The 13,296-nt window shown below is 39.5% G+C and overlaps 5 protein-coding genes across 8 annotated transcripts; 4 read left to right on the plus strand and 1 right to left on the minus strand.

Moving 5' to 3' along the window:
- The first annotated feature begins 522 nt into the window (after nucleotides 1-522).
- Nucleotides 523-4,372, plus strand: LOC104741259 (protein decapping 5). The gene is made up of 8 exons (XM_010462066.3): nucleotides 523-1,316; nucleotides 1,646-1,746; nucleotides 1,848-1,922; nucleotides 2,018-2,974; nucleotides 3,209-3,280; nucleotides 3,411-3,584; nucleotides 3,670-3,780; nucleotides 3,912-4,372. The coding sequence occupies exons 1-8, from the start codon at nucleotides 1,166-1,168 to the stop codon at nucleotides 4,098-4,100; spliced, it is 1,830 nt and encodes a 609-aa protein (XP_010460368.2). The 5' UTR covers nucleotides 523-1,165; the 3' UTR covers nucleotides 4,101-4,372.
- An 84-nt stretch (nucleotides 4,373-4,456) lies between these two features.
- Nucleotides 4,457-6,228, plus strand: LOC104741258 (putative transmembrane ascorbate ferrireductase 4). Its single transcript, XM_087484517.1, has 4 exons — nucleotides 4,457-4,775; nucleotides 4,857-4,908; nucleotides 5,011-5,207; nucleotides 5,757-6,228. Exons 1-4 carry the CDS (start codon nucleotides 4,653-4,655, stop codon nucleotides 6,093-6,095), a joined length of 711 nt encoding a protein of 236 aa, XP_087340643.1. The 5' UTR covers nucleotides 4,457-4,652; the 3' UTR covers nucleotides 6,096-6,228.
- LOC104741257 (ATPase GET3D, chloroplastic) lies at nucleotides 6,041-8,495 on the minus strand. 3 transcript variants are annotated; one of them, XM_010462061.3, is made up of 7 exons: nucleotides 8,100-8,495; nucleotides 7,701-7,844; nucleotides 7,536-7,610; nucleotides 7,243-7,436; nucleotides 6,974-7,145; nucleotides 6,486-6,896; nucleotides 6,041-6,324 (listed from the first exon to the last, which is right to left on the minus strand). In XM_010462061.3, the coding sequence occupies exons 1-7, from the start codon at nucleotides 8,319-8,321 to the stop codon at nucleotides 6,193-6,195; spliced, it is 1,350 nt and encodes a 449-aa protein (XP_010460363.2). In that variant the 5' UTR covers nucleotides 8,322-8,495; the 3' UTR covers nucleotides 6,041-6,192. The 3 variants fall into 3 exon arrangements, with proteins under 3 accessions (XP_010460363.2, XP_087340642.1, XP_087340641.1); XM_087484516.1 differs by having other exon boundaries at nucleotides 7,243-7,439; nucleotides 7,532-7,610; nucleotides 8,100-8,478; XM_087484515.1 differs by having other exon boundaries at nucleotides 7,532-7,610; nucleotides 8,100-8,464.
- Nucleotides 8,496-8,678: 183 nt separating this feature from the next.
- On the plus strand, nucleotides 8,679-11,117 carry LOC104756944 (uncharacterized). Its single transcript, XM_087484518.1, has 6 exons — nucleotides 8,679-8,882; nucleotides 9,355-9,497; nucleotides 9,885-9,993; nucleotides 10,124-10,283; nucleotides 10,402-10,565; nucleotides 10,642-11,117. Exons 1-6 carry the CDS (start codon nucleotides 8,880-8,882, stop codon nucleotides 11,002-11,004), a joined length of 942 nt encoding a protein of 313 aa, XP_087340644.1. The 5' UTR covers nucleotides 8,679-8,879; the 3' UTR covers nucleotides 11,005-11,117.
- A 139-nt stretch (nucleotides 11,118-11,256) lies between these two features.
- LOC104741254 (uncharacterized) lies at nucleotides 11,257-13,022 on the plus strand. 2 transcript variants are annotated; one of them, XM_087484519.1, is made up of 3 exons: nucleotides 11,257-11,346; nucleotides 11,560-12,541; nucleotides 12,646-13,022. In XM_087484519.1, exons 2-3 carry the CDS (start codon nucleotides 12,089-12,091, stop codon nucleotides 12,889-12,891), a joined length of 699 nt encoding a protein of 232 aa, XP_087340645.1. In that variant the 5' UTR covers nucleotides 11,257-11,346; nucleotides 11,560-12,088; the 3' UTR covers nucleotides 12,892-13,022. The 2 variants fall into 2 exon arrangements, with proteins under 2 accessions (XP_087340645.1, XP_087340646.1); XM_087484520.1 differs by having other exon boundaries at nucleotides 11,266-11,346; nucleotides 11,578-12,541.
- The last annotated feature ends 274 nt before the right edge of the window (nucleotides 13,023-13,296 follow it).

A 13,296-nucleotide genomic window follows, 5' to 3' on the forward strand; every position in this document is an offset into this window, starting at 1 on the left:
AAATATAACCAAGAGAGATATAACCTATTGGTTTAAAACTTTAAATTAAAGAGACTTCAAACCACATGTTATGTATCCTCTCTCAGAACAAACGAACAAGTTTCCACCTCTCTTTAATTTCATCTCCTACTTAAATCTCTTTATATTATCACCAAAATGCACTTCATCTATGAGTGCATAATTTCCATACATCAATAACACCACCAACCAAAGCATTTGCTTCAGCTAACTTAGACTCACAAAGTCACATATACATTTCTTACAGCAAGTCACAATCACACTTTTATCATCCAAATGTCCTTGTTACAAATACTGTTAGAGTTTAAAGCCATAATTTTGAAACAAGATTTTTTTACTAGATAGAGACCCTAGAAAATCAAGCAACATAAGAAACATAAGAGGACCCGTATCAGGAAACACACTGAGAGTTTCCCCTATTGTTTGTGATGTGGAAGATAACTTGTTTCCCGGAAAATCCAAAACAGGAGAAAACCAATTATTATGTAACAACAAAAGAAGCATAAAAAGTGTTCAACACATGCTTCATAAAGAAAACAACCACAAAAATGGCATCATACCTCAAAAGCCCATAGATTGCCAAATCCAAAGAGTCTCCTCATTCCAATTTATGTGTTTTCATGGTTTCGTGAGGTCACGAGTGCAAATGTTCCAAAGGCACAGGGTTAATTATGTAATCAGAGTCGCGAACACGAGCCGAGCAATTGGAGTGGCTCATGGCTCGCTCGTGGTTTTGTTTGCCTAAAACACACCATTCAGGTGAAATTACGAAAGAGGTCGTGCACGTGTACACGTGGCAGACTAATATTAGTGGTTAAATAAAAGTCAATGGAGCTACACCAGGCTAATATGGTCAGATAGGTATATTTTAATGTTTTCTCTGAATTGGGCTTTTTACGGGAATGGATAATAAAAAAGAGAGATGCTCGATCTCCCCAAATTAGAGTAAACCCTAATCGTTTCTTCTGTAGCTTTTTTTCTCTCTCTCTCTGTTGAAGAAGAAGAAGAAGAAGAAGAAGAAGAAGAAGGGGATCCAAAGAACCTTGAGTGTGTGTGTTTGTCGTCTCTTGACTTGTAGTATTTTTTTCTCTCGTGAATCTCTCTCTTTGTCTGTGATTTCTTCGGCGAAGAGAGACATAGATCGGATATGGCGGCTGAGAATACGGGTGCGAAATCGAGCCCCGGTGCGGATTCTTACGTCGGGAGCTTGATTAGTTTGACGTCTAAGAGCGAGATCAGATACGAAGGGATCCTTTACAATATTAATACAGATGAATCTAGTATCGGACTTCAAAACGGTACGATTTCGTTTTCCACTTCTCCGTTGTTGGATAATTTAATTAGATGGGTAGTCTGATTCCGGTGGTGTGTTCTCTTTCTGATTTGGTAGGAACTCAATTGTTTTTTTTTTGTTTGGTTAGTCTCGTGAAATTTTGCTCCAATCTTGAACTGTTTTAGCTCGATTTGAAATAGATGTTGTTCTTGTGCTTGTAATTCATGTAAAAGAAGTGTTCATGTCTTCTATCCAAGCTATTGAATTGTAATTGCGATGCCTTAAAGTGGCTGATGGGGTAGCTTTTGGTGAGATTGATATGTTCTGATCCCTGAAAATTTCTTCTGTGTGTAGTTCGATCATTTGGAACTGAAGGAAGGAAAAAAGATGGTCCGCAAGTTCCTCCAAGTGAAAAAGTTTATGAGTACATATTGTTCCGTGGAACTGATATCAAGGTATCCCTAGCAGGATTATGCTAATGCTTTTATGTAATCAGTTTATTAGTGTCGTCAGCCTCCACACTTTGGACTCTAATTGTTCTTGTTGCTGTTGGCAGGATTTGCAAGTCAAAGCTTCTCCACCAGTTCAGCCTCCTCCACCTACTATAAATAATGACCCTGCTATAATTCAGGTGAATGTTAGAAATGTTGTAGGATATTATTTTCTGTGATTTTACAGTCAATTGATTTGATTCGTCCTCATTCTCCACTCTTCATTCTTTTGCAGTCTCACTTCCCTGGCCCGATTCCAACATCTGGTAGCTTGCCTTCTACCGCGAGTGGGTCACTGCCTGACATTAGTTCTCATAATGGACAACCTGGACAACACGGGATGGGATTTCAAAACACAATGCCTTTGTATCAGCCTAGTGGAAATCTTGCTTCATGGGGAGCATCGCCACAACCGCCAATGTATTGGCAAGGATTCTACACCCCACCTCCCAGTGGCCTTCCCCAATTGCATCAACAGTCTCTGATTCGACCCCCTCATGGGCTGCCAATGCCCAATTCTCTGCAGCAACCCCTGCAATATCCTAACTTTAATACCCCTCCACCTACTGGTCCATCAAATATGCAGGGTTCGAGCTTGCCAGAACCACCCTCGTCATTATTTCCTTTTAGTACTAGTTCTCAAATTCTAGCACCTAGTTCATTGCCTTTCCCTGCTCTACCACCTGTGACGCTGTCGTCAAGCCTGCAATCTACACTGCAATCAGCACCATCTCCTTCACTAGCTTCAGAGATGGCACCTCCGTTACTCTCGAACAAAGCTCCTATTACTGCGCCTCCTACCCTACCGCAGGATACTACTGTGCTTCCCTTTTCTTTATCAACCACTAGAGCCACAGAAGCAAGTCCTGGCCTTTCATTGCCTAACAAGTCTAGTGTAGTTACTGGTCCAATTTCTCAGCCGCAGGCAACACCATTAACATCTGCTCCTGCTGCTGGAGTTTCTAGTTCCAATAGCCAAGATAAGCCAAAACCTTTGTTGGTTACTCCTGGCCAACTGCTGCAGTCTGGATCCTCTGCAGTCTCTTTGTCCCCACCCTCTACAAATGCAGATAAAGATGTTGAGGTGGTTCAAGTATCATCATCAGCTGGGTTGGAACAATCTGTTCCAGTTACATCCGAAGCCCAACCTCCAATACTGCCATTGCCTTCCTCTGCGAGGCCAACTCAGAAGGTTTTATATATATTGCCAAATCTTAATAGATATATCATGATATGATCTTACATTTGCTAATGTCTGAGATAGCTGGAATAACGTTTAACTGTTATCTAATTGAACCTGTAGTAATGCTCATTTTATTTTTCCATACTATGTCTCCTTGGTGTAGTAGATTTTACCGTACACGTCAACCTATAAAGTCTTCTTGGTGATAACAGTTTTAACTGATTTGCTGTTGTTTTTCCTCAGCCAAACGGGCATTCTTTCCCAACTCATAATGGTTACAGGGGACGTGGAAGAGGAAGAGGAAGAGGAGCAGGGGTAATATTCTTCTCACTGATTTGTATAATGTGACGAGGCATTTGTTTGTTTCTACCGAGGAAAAGATCTACTAGTTAAAAATATATTATGAACTATAGCCATGTATGCTAATAATTTTCCTTGTTGGCAGAGATCACACCAGGTAATGAAGTTCACTGAAGATTTTGATTTCACCGCGATGAATGAAAAGTTCAACAAGGATGAAGTATGGGGTCATCTTGGGAAGAGTTCTACCCTTGATGGTGATGAAGATGATGATTCCCCGATTGTAGATGAGGCTGAGCTGCCTAAGATCGATGTCAAAGTAAGTGAAGTAGACATATAAGCCAATCAAGTAAAGCCATTATGTTCCCTTTCTCTGGTCTCATACACATTGTTAATTGATGTAGCCTGTTTACAACAAAGACGACTTTTTCGATAGCCTCTCATCAAACAACATTGACCGAGAGTCCCAAAATGCAAGGCCTAGGTTCTCAGAGCAAAGAAAACTAGATACTGAGGTACGATCTATATATTTCCACAGTCGAATAGCATACTGGAAATAGTCCCCTCTCGTTTCTGGTGATACTTAATTTTCCAGTATCTTGAGAGAAACTGATTGACTAACAAACGGTGTTGGTAATGATTCCAGACATTTGGTGAGTTCGCGAGATTCAGAGGAGGTCGAGGAGGGCGTGGTGGTTATGGTCGAAACGGTTATTCACGGGGCGGTTATGGTGGCCGTGGTTATGGCGGTTACGGTGGCCGTGGTGGTGGCGGCGGTGGCTATGGATATGGTGGGCGTGGCCAGGGGAGAGGCGTATCAAATCGTACTTCCTAAAAAGCTCTGCTATAAAGGGTTCTAAAGACTCAAGAAACCCAGTGGGAGCTCGTGCTTTCGGTATGTGTGGCAATAAAACAAAAAAAACCATGAGTCTTGTGTAATGTTTCTGTTAAACCCCCTTGTGTGGTTTTCGAGTGTATCAATTTGATTTCGGATCTTTGTTTTAAGACTTGGTAATAGCGTCTTTCTTCTTATATTCGATCAATGTTATTTTGCACTTTTGTAGACTTCCCGTTTGGTGCTGTGAAATGTTTATTTTTTAATTTCAATAGCTTCTTGATTATTGTATAAGTGTTCAAGCATGGTGGGTTACCCTGAACTTAAAAAGTCAACATTTTGACTATGAGCACAGTACTAGCAGCCTTAAATGTTAAATCACCTGGGTCGTTTAAAGAGAGAGAGAGAGGTCCTTATACGGAAGGGAACCATAAATGTCTTTTTTTTTGTTTCTCAAAACATCTTCTTGTCGGCAACTCTCGGAGTCTGAGAGACTGTGCTCTACTGTGTACTACTACTACTACTACTTAACTTTGAAGAGAGATAATTAGAATGGGAAGTGTGGGTTCTTCAAGACTATCACTGGTTTTGTTTGCGAGAGTCTCCGGTTTAGTAATCGCAGTTTCGGTTCTGTACTGGGCTCTCTTCCTCCCTAGTCAAGACTTCGGCTACTCTGTAATCAAATCACACTCCTTGCTCTCCTTGATATCAATTGGATCTCAAATATTTCTAATCAAGTTTATTATACTCATGTAGACTCTCCATCCTCTGCTGATGGTGATTGGCTTCATTCTTGTAAGTGGAGAAGGTAGTGATGATCATCCCTCTTGATTCTCTTTTGATGAAGATTTCATCCTCTTGTCTTTCTTGAATATGTTTATCAAGAATCTGGGGGTTTTGTGATCTGCAGCGATTCTGATACACAAATGGTTACCTGGTTCAAGGAAAACGAAGAAAGCAGTACATCTATGGCTACAAGGAGTGGCATTGGCCTCTGCTGTGTTTGGGATTTGGACAAAGTTCCATTACCAACGTGGAGTATTTGCCAATTTCTACAGTCTCCATTCTTGGATGGGCTTACTCTCTGTTTCTCTCTTCGCTGCCCAGGTTCGTCTTTTTCTATTTCCACCTACCAATATTATATTTTCATTTTATTCTATAGATATATAATATTAAGCATCTGACATGAATTTTTAATGCATCATCGAAAAAGAAGTAGATGCTTTCCAAGTCTTTAAAACGTACTATTATCTGTTTTAAAAGGTCGGATTACACGTTGCTGTCATTATAATTTCTTTCTCTTTTTTTGAAATGTTTGCCATCAATAATGCAAAGAATTGACAAAGGAAGAATTGTATAGCCACTTGGGATTAGTTTCTGATTTGTTACGGAAGCTAAAGCTGACAAGATTCCCCTAAAAGACTATTAAAACGAATTATTAATTATTGAGCAGATTGAAGAACCAGTCATCACTGTCACTTCAACCTATGCTCTTATTAATTATGTCCTACATAGTTTATTGCTGAAGTTCCGGTGTTTATTAATTGTCAGTTTCTTAAAAAAATGTGAAACTGAGGCGTTAAGTTATCAGCACATACGACTTTAACTCTTGAGTGAGACCAGTTTTGAAGATTTAATAATTTCGTTGTGTTGCAGTGGGTGACTGGGTTCATGAGCTTCTGGCATAGAGGAGAAGTACGAACAACAAGAACCACGTTTCTTCCATGGCACGTCTTCTTCGGACTCTATACATACGGTCTAGCCATTGCAACCGCAGAGACCGGACTGCTTGAGAAACTGACGTTCCTTCAGACCAAGAGGAACGTCCCCAGACGCGGTTCTGAATCAATGACTGTCAACGGTCTAGGGATTGGCTTGGCTCTACTCAGTTGCATTGTTATAACTGCTGCTGTTTTGCCAAAGTATCAGAGTCATTCCAGTAATGAGAAACTTGTTTATTCATCTCAAGATCGTCCCAAATGTTTGTCTTCTTGAGTTTTCTTTCTTTCATTACTTTGTTTGTATTGGATCTGGGGATAAACTACACATCTTTGGTGTACAAAAAAGAACAAATTAGTTCTTCTAAAATGTATTACCGCATTGTGATGATTAGACTTCTGTCCAAAAACTTGGCTCCTCCAACCTTTCCTTGAATCTGAGACGGTAAATTAATCACCCGTCTTTGGTCCCCGGCTTCTATTAAGAGCTCAGAACCTCCTCTGTACTGCAAATTCAGCAAGAAAACCAAAAATCATTCTCACTTCTTATTTCCATATGTAAAACAGAAGGCAATCACATTATGCCAGTACAGAAGAGGTAGAAGAAATGGAGATAGCTTTACAAATGTGGGTGAGAGAGTCTGAGGGAGATGAGAAAGCTTTTTACCTGGTACAGTTTGATCTCCGATTTCTCAAACCCTGGCATGAAAAGAGTCACCAATTTCTTTGCTGCATCAAACGTTACTGTTGTTGTCAAGCTGCTTCCATTCCTTACTGTTTTAGAAAGAAGTTCCCGGATACTCGCATTCGCTTGGTCCAGCAGTATTTTGTCCCAATCAAACCCATTTATAGTAAATGGAACCGATGCAGAAGCAAAGGGTAGAGGCACAAAATCTTCTTTTGGGGTTTTGCTTGTCAGATGAGAAGAAGAAACAGCAAACGCCCCAGAAGCATGGGATCCTGCTTGTACTGCACAACCCCAATATCGTAATGCAGCTTTAACAGACATAGGATTGTTTGGGTCCATTACAAGAAAACTCCTGAATCTCTCTGGATCTCTCCAAGCAGAAGCGCCAGTCTACAGTTTGCAAAAATCTATATGTGATTTAGGAACAAAATTAGTGGAAGACACTGAGTTATGGGATTATAGATCACCTCCAAGAAACGTTCCAAAGTATCCCACATGGCAGGAGTTGTCATACCATCGAAAGGGGACTTATTGCCGCTTACGTTCATTGATTCATCAACAAATCTCATAATGGAAGGACTTGTTAGCCTCCCCAAATCTGTCTTCTCGGCCAAACTTCTCAGATATTTCACATACAATCTGCAAAAAAGAAAACTTCCTTAAGGGCTACAAGAAGAAGGGAAATAAGCAGAGAGAGAAGCCAAAAAAAGAAAGAAAAGCAAAACATAAAAGAGACCTTGTTTTACTGCTTAGACCAATCATCCGAAGAGTTTCCTCAGTGCTAATGCCATCGTAAATCACAACGTCAAAAGTCTTCCCCTTGTGGTTCTTCCGGGTTGCTTGCCTAAAGAAACCAACAAGCCTCTCGAGTTCAAGCATTGAAAAGATTGAATCCATCCCTGGAAGCACTCCAAGCTCTTCACCAACCACCTACTACACATCAATCGCCAAAAAATAATAAACACTCAAACCCTTAAATATCTTTTTCTATGGAAACTCGTAGATACGAAGTTTTTGTCACATACCTACCCCTTCAAGAACCCCTTGGGTCATATTAAGTCGAGCGTCTGCTTGCTTCAGCTGTTTAAGAGGTTCTAGAAGCATCTGCAGTGTTTCAAAGAATCGTCGTTTAAGTAACTTCAAACCCTGAACCAGACATAAAGCATACGAAAGAAGATGGAAAAAGGGACGCACTTTTGTGGTTTCAAGCCTAATGACAGAGAGATTGTCGTTGATCAAAGTAGGAGTATTCCCAATCTTGGTTCCAAGGAGGAAATCAGCAGAAGGGTCTTGATTTTGTACCACTAAACATGTACTCAATCCAGCCAATGCGTAATGCTATGAGCAAAACCATTCCCCCTCAAAAAAATTAGTTAGCAAACAAAACAACAACACATATTCAAAATTCTACAGACAGCAAAAACATCAAAAAAATCTAAGCAGAGAGATTAGATCAAATACAACAACACTAAATTCTAAACATTATAGGATTCAGAATTCAATGCCGAGGAAATTTCAGTACTTTCGTCAAAATCGATGAAATGCAATGAGAAAGAAATCATAAAAATGCCTTCTTGTTTCATACATAGATACCTGAGCGGCGAAAACAGCGGCGGTGGTCTTGCCGGAGCCGCCTTTTCCGAGAAAGGTGACGAATTTGGTATCGTTATCATCTCTGGAAGATGTTGCCGCCACCACCACATAAGCTGATCGACGCTTCCTGGAGGGTGAAACAAGTGATTCCGTCCGCATAAGAGGAAGAAGATTCAGAGTAAGGCTTGAGCATGTAAGAGAAGAGGCTACCAAAGACACCATTTTTTTTTTTTGGTTTTGGTAAATTCAAAAAGATCAGATTTTCGCCGGAGAGCTCAACGAACTAGAGCCGCTTGTAATAAAAGGCGTTGCAATATCGGAACTGACACATCGACACACACACAATTCACGTTTGCGTTCTACTCATCGGATTAATTTTAAACGCCCTTCGCGTTTTCAAGCTGCTTTTATTTCACGTCTAAATAAATTAAAATTCTTCACTAGTGTCCAAATTTAGATTAAATTATATAATTAACAATTTGTTATTTAAAAAAAAAAAATTACCGACATTGACCATAAGCAAAAAAGAATTAGCATACGTGTGTTATATATATATATATATATTTTTTTTGTGCAACCACGTGTGTTATATATAAATCCGCGACCGCGTTGGAAAATATATATCAAATACGGCAGCGTTTTAGCTGAGGTAGAAGAAGATTCGTTACCTGTGAATTTACCAAGTTTTCACCAATAGTTTTGTTTGCGATTGAACATCACAGAGGAGGAGGAGAAGGAAGAGGAGATTACGAAGATCGATTTGATCTAGATTGAAACAAGATGGTACGTCTTATATCGTTTGCTCAGTTCATCGTTGAGTCAATTAATTTGCTCTATAAGTCAATTGGGGGATATGCTAATTTATTATCTTCTGCTTCTCGAGGGTTGTAAAATTAGGGATAAACTGTGTTTGCTCGTTTTAATGGATCCCCGTAGCTCTAAGTGTTTAAGATTGATTTTGGCTGCGATTAGTATGAATCTCTTTTGAGATTTTAGGGTATTTGGTGGTTCTAGGTTTTTTGTTCACAAGGGGGTTCTTCTGAGTAATTTTTCTCCTTTTTTCAATTGATTAGCATATGGTTCGTCGGTAATTTACAATTTTTTTTCTGTATGATTTGTCTAATCGAATCAATTGTTTGCGTTCTGTAATCTGTATTATATATACCTCCTATCTGGTTTGGTGTATTTTCATTGTTTTCAGTTTCATGTGTTAACTCTTTTCAATTTGTTTCCCTTTTTTTTGTTGGTGTTGCAGTCGACTCTATCAGCTGCAAGGGCGGATAACTTTTACTATCCACCGGAATGGACTCCAGATCAAGGTTCCTTGAACAAGTTTCAAGGACAGCATCCTCTCAGAGAGAGAGCAAAGAAGATAGGCGAGGGGATTTTGGTCATTAGGTAAATATATATAATCAAATTCTATTTTTTTTTAGCTCATTGCAGTTACTGCCTTAGTTCCCAATTTGTAACATTGGGAGGGAGGGAGATGCTACTTACTTTTGGCTGGATTCACTCTAGTTGTTCATTTGATTGCTTCTGTGATTCGTGAATTGAGAGATGAGGTTAAACAAAAGTATTAGCATCAAACTATTATGGTGTTCAAAAATAGGAAAAAGTGTGTATTAGGCTTGAGTTGTTGTCAGTGTATTGGCATGGTTGGATGTTAAAGTTTTCTACCTTGTGTAATTTCTGTTGATCGATCAGAAGCTTTGTTTTTGTTGAATTGGCAGGATGGTACTTTCACTTTGGTTAAATTTTTCATACGTGCTTTTATTTTGTGTTCAGGTTCGAGATGCCTTATAATATATGGTGTGGTGGCTGCAATTCTATGATTGGCAAGGGTGTTAGATTTAATGCAGAAAAGAAGCAAGTTGGGAACTATTATTCTACAAAGGTATGATTGAGAGTCTTTCTTATCTTGATGATCACTTAAATATGACACTTTAGAAATCTGTTTCTACTCCTGTCCGGAAAAACCTTTGATTGCACAATTATGGCTGAGGTTTATATCTTATCATGGTTAGATATGGAGCTTTGCAATGAAATCACCATGCTGCAAACATGAGATAGTCATTCAGACTGATCCTCAGAATTGCGAGTATGTAATCACTAGTGGTGCCCAGAAGAAGGTCGAGGAGTATGATGTAGAAGATGCAGAAATCATGGAGCTCACTGCTGAGGAAGGTTGGTTTCCATTTCCACTACAAGTTTGCATTTGGAATCTCTATAGGCCTCTCAATAGCTTTTCCTTGTTATTTGTTCTGGCCGACTATTCTTGACATGCTTTGATGTATTTGTGCAGAGAAGGGAAAGCTTGCAAACCCGTTTTATCGTCTAGAGCACCAAGAAGTAGATTTGCAGAAGAAGAAAGCAGCAGAACCGCTTTTGGTCCGTCTCCAGCGAGTGTCTGATGCAAGACATGCTGATGATTACTCCATAAACAGAGCTCTACGTGCACAACTTAGGGTTAGTTTTACTAGTTTTGCTCTGCTTGCAGTCCGATCTTCGATTCCTCCTTTCTATCGTTGTTCTCATTTGCCAGGGACACAGAAAACGTGTAGCAGAAGAAGAGGCTGCCTCAAGGAAGATAGGCCTAGGGATAAGACTTCTTCCAAAGAGTGAAGAAGATATTAAAGCTGCATCAAACGTGAAATTCAAAACCAAGTTTGACAAGAACCGAAAGGACAAACGAGCACTAATCCATGCATCTTCCATATTTCCGGAGTCATCTTACTCGATGTCATCATCGAGCAAGAAAAGAATGGAGTTAGAAGCAAAGAGAAGGAAGATAAGCGCAGCATCAGCGTCGAGTCTATTGAGAGGAGGTTTCAAAGCTTCAGCATTGTCTAAAACACCATCAACAAGCAAGTCTAAGGTTTCATCAGTTTCTGTAAGGAAGCTGTAGGGTTTCTTTTAGCAACTTGTGCTTGTATCGTTGAGAAGAAATATCAAATGTAAGAAACACAAACAAAAAAAAGTGACAAGTTATTATTATAAGATGTTTCTACGTTTGGGAAATTGAATTTGATCCCGACCTTTTTGGTCTCAAACCAATCAATCTGTTGAAATCAGAGAAAAAGATGTGGAGGAGATAATGATGAAAATATTATGTTTGATTTTTTGGATAATTAATTATTAATGTAATTCATAATAAATTGTGTGGCATATCATCATTTTGTTAACCTAGCCATCTTTCACCGCTTCTTCACGACGACGCACAGGGCAGGGTTGTTTCTTCCCGGCTGAGGTAGGAATCCATCGATTTCTTTGTTTATTCCATGGACAATATTCGTGAATTTTTGTGTGTGTTTCCGGTAGATTTTTATAGTTTGTTGTGGAACCAGTAATTATTTATGTGAAAAACGAAGAATCTGATTTGTTTTTGTTTTTAATTTCATCTGTGGTGGTAGAAAAAACAAAATGTCTAGTAAGGATATGCAAAACCTTCCACCACTTCCAGATATGCAAAACCTTGTAGCCCAACTTCCAGATATGCAAAACCTTGTAGCCCAACTTCCAGATATGATAAGCTTTCCAGTACCTCCAGAAATGCAAAACCTGCCACCTCTAGATAGGAAAGACTATCCACCACCTCCAGATATGAAAACATTCGTGGAGACGACGGCACGTTTTGTAGCGGAACACGGCGGGTCTGAGAAGGAGAAGTCTATCATTAACGTTAAACTCCATGATGAAAGCCTCAACCTCAACTTTCTGAAGAGCTCAGAAGATCCCTTACACGGATATTACAAGCAAAAGCTCGCTGAATACCTTTCTCAGAAACAAGAAGAAGAAGAAGAAGAAGATGCGTTCTTCACATTGATCCAAAAAAAACAAACAAAAAAGAAAAAAAAGAAGAAGATGTCGGAGCTAATCATCAGGAGAAGAAAGTTGTTGTACTTGAGCCTCTTACCGAATACTATAGAGCTAATCTTGATGATGGTAAAGTTTATCTGCCTGAACTCCTGGAAGTCAGACTTCCTAAAGGGATGAAGCGCAAGGAGTTTGAGACTATGAAGCTCACAGCGCAGTTAGCAGCTTGGTATGGTAACCGTTTTTGGCTGCCTTTGAGAAAAAGAGCTGGGTTTGAGTTTACCAATCAAGATAATCGCTACTTCCCACGTTTCTTTCGGTTTGTTCTCGAGTATTCCATAGTATTTGCGCCCCCTAAAGATTTGCAAGAAAAGATGAGCAAGAGTGACGCTTATGCAGCAGCCGTTCAGGATGGTTTTTTCCTTCTTCTTCAGATGAATTCTCTCCAGGCGTACCGATGGCAGGAAGGAGGGGTGATGTCATTGGTTAATTGGCATGCTTCTCTTGAGAAAGATTTTGCTAACATGGAGCATGATGATGATGAACCTGAGCCAAAGACACAGACACACACGTTTGATGAACCAGCCACCCTTGTTCCGAAAGACCAGTTTGATCTTGCTCAACACCCGGTGATGTTTTCTTCGGGCTCTTACTAGATATGTCTTTGTCTGAGTTGTTATTGTTGTTGTTGTTTTTGTTTTATCTAATCAATTATGACTTGTACATTTTTCAGGGTTCAGCTCCAATCAAGGTTTCTGTTTCCAATGCCTTTGACATCACACTGCAGTCATTATCGCAAAATGTGGCGAGTTTGAAGGAGAAGATAGCTGCGGCGATCCAAATTCCATCACACAGGAGGTTGAAGTTAACTGGAAAAGCCGGGGTGTTAGAGGATGACAACAGGTCACTTGCACATTACAATGTGGAAGCAGGAGACAACCTTACTCTGTCCTTGTGTGAGAGCGAGAGAGATTGGTAGGGAGATGTTGTTTCAAATATTTCTTTTAAATAATTCTTGTTTAAGTTTGTGTTTGGATATTGACAGATTGTTCTTTGTTTTTTCGATACTCTATGTCATGTGCAATCTCTTAAAATGCGTCTTTTAAATAAGTCATATATCTATGATTCCTTTGATGTTAGCTCTGATGTTATCTCCCCATTTATATTAATGGTTCGATTCCTTTGACATTGGTAAAGGTTTGGGCCTGAATTGCAGTTTCTCTACTATGCCGTGAGACACGATTGGTGCCAAGTACACAAAAAGCAAGAGCCGGTACTTACATTGGTTCGTTTTTGAAAAAAAAAATTGTATTGTTTTGTACTTGATACATGATTCCACTTTTAGGATAAGTGGATTTGATTAAATTTCCATCTAATCATTCTC

This window comes from Camelina sativa, chromosome 14, assembly GCF_030686135.1.
Source record: "Camelina sativa cultivar CO46 ecotype springtype chromosome 14, ASM3068613v1".
NCBI lineage: Eukaryota > Viridiplantae > Streptophyta > Magnoliopsida > Brassicales > Brassicaceae > Camelina > Camelina sativa.